The sequence below is a fragment of the Salmo trutta genome, chromosome 38 (genome assembly GCF_901001165.1).
Source record: "Salmo trutta chromosome 38, fSalTru1.1, whole genome shotgun sequence".
In the NCBI taxonomy this organism is placed as follows: Eukaryota; Metazoa; Chordata; class Actinopteri; order Salmoniformes; family Salmonidae; genus Salmo; species Salmo trutta.
This window is the reverse complement of record NC_042994.1, coordinates 19,544,716-19,554,308: the sequence shown is the minus strand read 5'-3', so window position 1 is coordinate 19,554,308 and position 9,593 is coordinate 19,544,716. Positions and strand designations below refer to the sequence as shown.

General features: G+C 41.7%; 1 protein-coding gene across 1 annotated transcript in view; it reads left to right on the top strand.

The window, feature by feature from the left end:
• The first annotated feature begins 2,880 nt into the window (after nt 1-2,880).
• Nucleotides 2,881-9,593, top strand: part of LOC115178292 (apoptosis-stimulating of p53 protein 2) — a 37,018-nt gene continuing 30,305 nt past the window's right edge. The window contains exon 1 of the mRNA XM_029739405.1: nt 2,881-3,452. Coding sequence (XP_029595265.1) covers nt 3,444-3,452 — 9 coding nt within the window. The 5' untranslated portion in view covers nt 2,881-3,443. The remainder of the gene's footprint in view (nt 3,453-9,593) is intronic.

The window sequence follows — 9,593 nt, the reverse complement described above, 5'->3', positions numbered from 1 at the left end:
GTGACACTGTGTTTCAAACATAAGGAAGTGGATGGCTGCAAACTTTCTACTTTTGAACTCGGACAAAACAGAGATGCTTGTTCTAGGTCCCAAGAAACAAAGAGATCTTCTGTTGAATCTGACAATAAATCTTGATGGTTGTACAGCCCCAAAAAAACTGTGAAGGACCTCGGCGTTACTCTGGACCCTGATCTCTCTTTTGACGAACATATCAAGACTGTTTCAAGGGCAGCTTTTTCCCATCTACGTAACATTGCAAAAATCTGACATTTTCTGTCCAAAAAGGATGCATAAAAATTAATCCATGCTTTAGTCACTTCTAGGTTAGACTACTGCAATGCTCTACTTTCCGGCTACCCGGATAAAGCACTGAATAAACTTCAGTTAGTGCTAAATACGGCTTCTAGAATCCTGACTAGAACCAAAAAATGTGATCATATTATTCCAGTGCTAGCCTCCCTACAATGGCTTCCTGTTAAGGCAAGGGCTGATTTCAAGGTTTTACTGCTAACCTACAAAGCATTACATGGGCTTGCTACTGCCTATCTTTCCGATTTGGTCCTGCCGTACATACCAACACGTACGCTACGGTCACAAGACGCAGGCCTCCTAATAGTCCCTAGAATTTCTAAGCAAACAGCTGGAGGCAGGGCTTTCTCCTTTAGAGCTCCATTTTTATGGAATGGTCTGCCTACCCATGTGAGAGACGCAGACTTGGTCTCAACCTTTAAGTCTTTATTGAAGACTCATCTCTTCAGTAGGTCCTATGATTGAATGTAGTCTGGCCCAGAAGTGTGAAGGTGAACGGAAAGGCACTGGAGCAACGAACCGCCCTTGCTGTCTCTGCCTGGCCGGTTCCCCTCTCTCCACTGGGATTCTGTTCCTCTAACCCTATTACAGGGGCTGAGTCACTGGCCTACTGGTGCTCTTCCATGCCGTCCCTAGGAGGGGTGCGTCACTTGAGTGGGTTGAGTCACTGACGTGGTCTTCCTGTCTGGGTTGGCGCCCCCCCTTGGGTTGTGCCGTGGCGGAGATCTTTGTGGGCTATACTCGGTCTCAGGATGGTAAGTTGGTGGTTGAAGATATCCCTCTAGTGGTGTGGGGACTGTGCTTTGGCAAAGTGGGTGGGGTTATATCCTGCCTGTTTGGCCCTGTCTGGGGGTATCATCGGATGGGGCCACAGTGTCTCCCGACCCCTCCTGTCTCAGTCTCCAGTATTTATGCTGCAGTAGTTTATGTGTCGGGGGCTAGGGTCAGTCTGTTATATCTGGAGTATTTCTCCTGTCTTATCCGGTGTCCTGTGTGAATTTAAGTATGCTCTCTCTAATTCTCTCTTTCTCTCTCTCTCTCTCTCTCTCTCTCTCTCTCTCTCTCTCTCTCTCTCTCTCTCTCTCTCTCTCAGAGAACCTGAGCCCTAGGACCATGCCTCAGGACTACCTGACATGATGACTCCTTGCTGTCCCCAGTCCACCTGGCTGTGCTGCTGCTCCAGTTTCAACTGTTCTGCTTGTGGCTATGGAACCCTGGCCTGTTCACCGGACGTGCCACCTGTCCCAGACCTGCTGTTTTCAACTCTCTAGAGACAGCAGGAGCGGTAGAGATACTTTCAATGATCGGCTATGAAAAGCCAACTGACATTTACTCCTGAGGTCCTGACCTGTTGCACCCTCGACAACTACTGTGATTATTATTATTTGACCATGTTGGTAATTTATGAACATTTGAACATCTTGGCCATGTTCTGTTATAATCTCCACCCGGCACAGCCAGAAGAGGACAGGCCACCCCTCATAGCCTGGTTCCTCTCTAGGTTACTTCCTAGGTTTTGGCCTTTCAAGGGAGTTTTTCCTAGCCACCGTGCTTCTACACCTGCATTGCTTGCTGTTTTGGGTTTTAGGCTGGGTTTCTGTACAGCACTTTGAGATATCAGCTGATGTAAGAAGGGCTATATAAATACATTTGATTTGATTTGACTCTCTGCTACCCCATGGAAAGCGATACCGGAGCACCAAGTCTAGGTCCAAAAGCCTCTTTAGAAGCTTCTACTTCCAAGCCATATGAATGCTGAACAGCTAATCAAATGGCTACCCGGACTATTTGCATTGACACCCCTGTTTATTACCTATGCGTAGTCACTATACACCTACCTAGATGTACATATTACCTTACTTACCTCAACTAACCTGTACCCCCGCACATTGTCTCGGTCCAGTACCCGCTGTATATATAGCCTCGTTATTGTTATTTTATTGTATTTTTTTTTTTTTTACTTTAGTTTATTTAGTAAATATTTTCTTAACTGTTATTTTTCTTAAAACTGCATTGTTGGTTAAGGGCTTGTAAGTAAGCATTTCACGGTAAGGTGAACCTGTTGTATTCGGTGCATGCAAATACAATTTGATTTGATTTGTCACATCAACACCTTAAGGTGAAATGCTTACTTAAAAGCCCTCAACCAACAATTCAGTTTTAAGAAAAAAAAGTGAGTTGTGAAAAATATTTACTAAATAAACTAAAGTAAAAAATAAAAGCAACAATACAATAACAATAAAATAACAACAAATAAGATTTGATTTGAATTTGGTTTGGTCGCCCAAAAGTCTTACATAACCATATATACCAAATGTAACATATCATACTCATTTCAGTGTACTTTACTATGTTATGGCTAGTCTATAGAACTAGGCTGCTATAACAGAATTTTCAGCAGTTAAATGCAACAATAAAACATTATTAATATGGTTTTTGAAGTCGATTTTGTTTACGAGCATGATAGATCTACTTTTAATTGATGATTGACGCAGCTTGTTTGCCATTAGCCAATCAGCGTTTCTCAACGAGTTGAACGCATGTGAATGTACACAACTCCTATTTACCGCTTCACAACTGATGATTACCACCTTCCCACTTGGTTAGGAACGCAGCATTATTAGATTTCAAGAACGCGTCACTCGCTTTAGGGTTGGGTTGCAGACGTTTGTTAATTCAACCGATACCTTTCCAAGTGGGCAAGTACACGTCTAGATACACATTGTCTAAAAATGTAAATTTTAATAGATAGGGATAAAGATCGACTGAAAATTGGATTTAACAATGGACGTACAGTTGGCTATTTCTGCCGTTCTTTTATTCATGGTTGCACATTGTTGGGCCAAATAACCATGTCGATCAGGTGGCCACCGGACTAATCCTGAGAAATTATTTCAAGGGATAGATCGTTGTCATTGAGAAGGGCCTTGTTACAGTACCATTGCAACAGGTCTCCAGTAAACACAACATCAATAATTGTGGAACGGGAGAATGTAAAATTAGAGAGGCGCTCGTGCATATAATAGACGGGCGACAGAAAAAAGGAATAAACTAGATCTGATGTCACTGCTCTGTTGGATTATCGAATACGTGAAGGATTTAATATCCTCGAATCGAAGATAACAGTTGCCAATATGATGCCGGTGAGTTATTGTAACAGACTACATGTTCCTTTTATGTTCGTGTTATGATTGAGATTTCGATTAGACAGAATTGTTTAGCATGTGATTTTACCCCTTAGGCTATGTTGTATCTCGTTCCTCAGCCTATACCATCCCTGTTTCTGTTATATTGAGACAAAGGAAGGTTCACCACACAAAATCTGAACATGTTTTTAGCACACTGACAGTCAACGTAACGAATAGCAGGTTTTGTAAATGCTGTATATTTGTGTCATTTAGCAGACTTACAGGAGCAATTACGTTTAAGTACTGGGCACGTTGACTGATTTTTTGACCTAGTCAAGTCGGGATTTGAACCAGCGACGTTTCGGTTACTACCCCAACGCTCTTAACCTCTAGGTTACCTGCAGCCTTCCATTTCCAACTGATCACTGGCAGCATCAATGACACTCCGTAAACCCAGTCTTCCAATCCAGAGTAATAATAATGCACAGTGGGCTATTAACGGTTTGTAACCTTACTAATAAAGTCGGAATACCCCACATCTTGGCCAATTATGGGCTTCCTTGACCAGAGTGTTGTATACAACATTAGCGTGATTAACAATAGTGGAATCGGCGGTTTGCCTTCAAAATAAAAGTCCCCCATTGAAACTGATGCAAACAGATAAACATTGTGCAATCATGACACAATTATACTAGATAGTGCTAAACAAGGTTGGAGTGTTGTTTTCATTCAACAAAAGACAATAACTAATTCATCTGACACAAAAGTAAAAATCAGTTGAAATTGCACTGTGGATGTATAGACTTCAGAATTGCAATGGAGGCGTACATATATTGCAATGTACAGCCTTACCTATGGATCTTGGGTCCATTAAAATTGGGGTATCAGCCTACTCAGTGACACCCACAGAACAGAACTGTAAAGACTTTTCACAAATATTAGCTGTCGTAGCTTATTGCGGGACTCTGAAACCACTGTGAAATTAGCAACATATTAAAGGAAAGGTTCACCCATTTTGAATGTTATATTGTTTTTGTGCATCTCTGGGTGACGTTCTATTAATTCCCTGAGTTATTTCATGTTTTCATGTGCATCTGAGTTATTGGCAATCAAGCAGGCAGAAATCCGTCTGGTATCACGTAGCGCTGTGATTAAGTCGCTCTCACTACACTGGAAGTTAATAGGAAGTTTTAGATCGCGAAATGTCTATCATACATGTCAGATTTCAATACTGGCCGATGTCGTAACTCGAGAGTTTGTCTCCTCTCGAATGTGTCATTGATCATCTTTTTGTGTTATTCCTACCTCGAGAAATGTGTAATTTAATGGAGGGTCTAGCTAATTTTTCCTGTTTGTCTGCCTCTTTAGTCCAGGGTGCATTGCATGGTGCAGTTGACCGAGATAGGAATCCAATGACTGAAGGAACGTATAACGCCCCCACGCAGCAGACTGTCGACCAATCGTGTTCACGTTGTCGTGATGCTTCACGCGGTTGCTAAGCTAATCGTCATGCAATCCCGATAGTACGTAAAGTTACGATTCCAAAGCTATACGATACTACAGATAGATATACAGATTATCTAACATCTCGTAAAAGATTTGTAATGTTGTACTTCTTGTTGACGAAATAGGTGCTAATATTGGGGTTTTGCGCTACCGCCCAATAGACTCATTCACTCATTGACTGAGAGCACTCCTTGTCCCAGAATCGCCCAGAATGCACCCCACGCCCCATTGACGTAGCATGGGCAACGTTTCCCATCACAAAAGTATATCTGCCGTTGCCAATGTCAGACTCCGCTCTGTGAGGCACATCGATCTGCAGGTTGAGATTGTTGACTTCTAAATTGATAGCTGTAAAATTGCCTAAACAAAGTGCACTAACTATCTACATTGCATGCTGATATTTCTTTGGTATTATTGAGTGTAGCTATGTTTGCTAGTTAGTTAGCCAGCCAGCCAGCCCATGGAGAGCATTGCATTGTGGATTTTGTAATTGACTTGAGATGCAACAGATCTCCACAACGATTTTCATTATTGCTACCAACCTTTGTTATAACGCCAAAATGAAACATTTGTTCACAAAAAATATTTTTCTCACATATTATTTTTTTTAACACTGTAAATTCAAGAAATTAGTGGTTTTGGTTGGATTTTTCCTTTAAACTCACCAGTCAACCTACTGTATGTGTATTGAACATGTACAGCCTTACCTGTGGATCCTGGGTCCATAAAATGAGCATTCAGCCTACTCCGTGACACCCACAGATTACAATTCTAAAGAGTTTGCGCAAATATTAGTGCTGTAGTTCTTATTGCGGGACTTTATTTTCACTAGTTTCATCTGTTTGCATTAGTTTCAATGGCAGACTTTTATTTTGAAGATGAACTGCCGATTCCGCTATTGTTGCTCATGCTAATGTGGTTCAGAAATTCCAGGTGTTCTTTGAATGTCTAACTAGCAGGTTTTGGTTTCCTTAAATCATATCTCATGACATTTCAGAAATTAAAGAATGGTTTAAAATCATGCTGCATGCATATGAGGTTAACTGCCAATTAGGCTACTACGCCATATTTCGCCAGAAAAGCTTCAATGGACCACTCACAATTTAAAGGTTTGTGGTTGTCTAACACAAACTAAGTGTACACTATTCTGTCCATACACAACATTGTTGGATGACATGGTGATAATGTTTTTGACCATTGCCTTTTTGTGTGTAAATCCAATGAGTATCAAATTGATTGATTGTGATCTCGTAAAAAAAAAAAAACAGCCTCCCGAGTGGTGCAGCAGTCTAAGGCACTGCACCGCAGTGTTACTACCAATTGGGGAGAAAAAAAAGTACAATTTTTAATAAAAATTAAAAACCAGTTTGTGCCTAGTGGGAATAGCCTATTTCACTTATGGAAAGTCATAATTCATCATCGGCTGTGATTGGGAGTCCCATAGGGCGGCGCACAATCGTCCGGGTTTGGCTGGTGTAGGCCTTCATTGTAAATAAGAATTTGTTCATAACTGACTTGCCTAGTTAAATAAAGGTTACATAAAAAAATATATACATACAGTGGGGGAAAAAAGTATTTGATCCCCTGCTGATTTTGTTTGTTTGCCCACTTACAAAGAAATGATCAGTCTATAATTTTAATGGTAGGTTTATTTGAACAGTGAGAGACAGAAGAACAACAACAAAATCCAGAAAAACGCATGTCAAAAATTTTATACAATGATTTGTATTTTAATGAGGGAAATAAGTATTTGACCCCTCTGCAAAACATGACTTAGTACTTGGTGGTAAAACCCTTGTTGGCAATGACAGAGGTCAGACATTTCTTGTAGTTGGCCACCAGGTTTGCACACATCTCAGGATGGATTTTGTCCCACTCCTCTTTGCAGATCTTCTCCAAGTCATTAAGGTTGAGGCTGAAGTTTGGCAAATCGAACCTTCAGCTCCCTCCACAGATTTTCTATGGGATTAAGGTCTGGAGACTGGCTAGGCCACTCCAGGACCTTAATGTGCTTCTTCTTGAGCCACTCCTTTGTTGCCTTGGCTGTGTGTTTTGGGTCATTGTCATGCTGGAATACCCATCCACGACCCATTTTCAATGCCCTGGCTGAGTGAAGGATGTTCTCATCCAAGATTTGACAGTACATGGCCCCGTCCATCGTCCCTTTGATGCGGTGAAGTTGTCCTGTCCCCTTAGCAGAAAAACACCCCCAAAGCATAATGTTTCCACCTCCATGTTTGACGGTGGAGATCGTGTTCTTGGGGTCATAGGCAGCATTCCTCCTCCTCCAAACACGGCGAGTTGAGTGGATGCCAAAGAGCTCCATTTTGGTCTCATCTGACCACAACACTTTCACCAGTTGTCCTCTGAATCATTCAGATGTTCATTGGCAAACTTCAGACCGGCATGTATATGTATTCTTGAGCAGGGGGACCTTGCGGGCGCTGCAGGATGTCAGTCCTTCACGGCGTAGTGTGTTACCAATTGTTTTCTTGTTGACTATGGTCCCAGCTGCCTTGAGATCATTGACAAGATCCTCCCGTGTAGTTCTGGGCTGATTCCTCACCGTTCTTATGATCATTGCAACCCCACGAGGTGAGCTCTTGCATGGAGCCCCAGGCCGAGGGATATTGACAGTTCTTTTGTGTTTCTTCCATTGGCGAATAATCGCACCAAATGTTGTCACCTTCTCACCAAGCTGCTTGGCGATGGTCTTGTAGCCCATTCCAGCCTTGTGTAGGTCTACAATCTTGTCCCTGACATCCTTGGAGAGCTCTTTGGTCTTGGCCATGGTGGAGAGTTTGGAATTTGATTGATTGATTGATTGCTTCTGTGGACAGGTGTCTTTTATACAGGTAACAAGCTGCGGTTAGGAGCACTCCCTTTAAGAGTGTGCTCCTAATCTCAGCTCGTTACCTGTATAAAAGACACCTGGCAGCCAGAATTCTTTCTGATTGAGAGGGGGTCAAATACTTATTTCCCTCCATTAAAATGCAAATCAATTTATAACATTTTTGACATGTGTTTTTCTGGATATTTTTGTTGTTATTCTGTCTCTCACTGTTCAAATAAATATATATATTTTGTTTCCAAGTGAGTTTGGTCTGGTGTTTCCAAGTGAGGATGACTGTCCTTATAGACCTTGGACATGGTAGAGTACATGGTTACTGTGTAACAATATACCCCAGTGATGTGTGAATTGGAGCCAACATGTCATCCTCAACAACATCTAAACATTTTCCCTTTTCTTGTTTAACCAGACACTGTTCTTTAAAACTTAAACAGAATCTTGACTAATGAGTGGATGACATATCTTGACAACAGTTGAACCCAGTGAAGAAGAAGATGGTTGCCTTATCAGTTGTGTAATTTTGCTAGTTAAACATGGGTTGGAAAGTAGACACAACAAGAAGCATAATTATTATTTGAAGAACAATGATCCTGCATTGTTAAACTGTAATGATGGTGAGAGAAATATAACTCCGCATGCCTGTTTGTTCCTCTTGGGAGCCCTATGGTGTTGGCCCAACATCTTGTGTTTCTTTATATATGTCGAGATCCTGGACATAGCCCTGGTGGAATTCATAAATGTGGTGCTAAGGCTAAATCTATTTCAGGCTGTTCCATCACGTGGTTATGTGAACTGAGAATGGATTTTTACTCAACTTGCAAGGACATCCTATCTATAAGTGAGGTAGTAGCCAAGGTTGGCACCAAAAGTGACACCAGTTATATGGGGGACACATTTTGTGGAAACAACGCAATTATTTAGCAGGGTCAGGGGTGATACAGGTAGTAAACAATAGATTAGTTGATAGGCTCCACCTAACTGTTATCTGGTTCCAAATGTCATTGATTACCGTTGTTAAACTCATCCCACACCTGAGGTTACGGAGTGCCTTTGCAACTGTTACCAGTAACAGTAAGTGACCAGTAAGCAAGCACACAGACAGACATACACACAATCTTCCTGCTGCTACATTTAGGCTATTTATAAATTCATTAGGTGATTAGTCAAAAGTAGTGCTCCTTGGCTGTGGTGGAGATTTTGAATTACATTTCCCATTGTCCCAAATGCCATATGAAAATGTAAACTTTTCAGTGACTGGGTTGGGTTTGTTTTCACCCAGTACTGTTTTTCTGCTCCCAGGGTAATGCTCAGCACAGTGGGGGTTGGGAACGGGGGAGGGTTGCTACTGCTACGCTGATTCAATAGTAAAGTCACTTGAGCCTGGCCATATGGTCTAGGTCCAGGCCGCAGCTTAAAAACATTGGGAGCTGACCGGCGGTGATGGCTTGCAAACCTATCCCAATCTGCCAACGTTTTATTAAAGATCCACACAACCACAAGTCAAGAGTTAGTGCTAATATGTTTTTTTAAACATGTAATGGAGAAAATGATACCGCTTTAACTGAAAAGGTCCCCGTTTCAAGAGGAAACACAACAGTTCTTTGAAGTTGGACTCTGTAGGATGGCTTTTCCCGGATGATGCATGTATCGACAGATGCTCACTTGTTGGATGCTGTTATTGGCATGAATAATGAATGACTGCAGTGGATTGGATTACTCCTGTAGCTTGTAACTGCCGTCACAGCTAACTTAATCAATATTCACTCTATTCCAATTAATTAGCTTTCAATTTGAGTCCG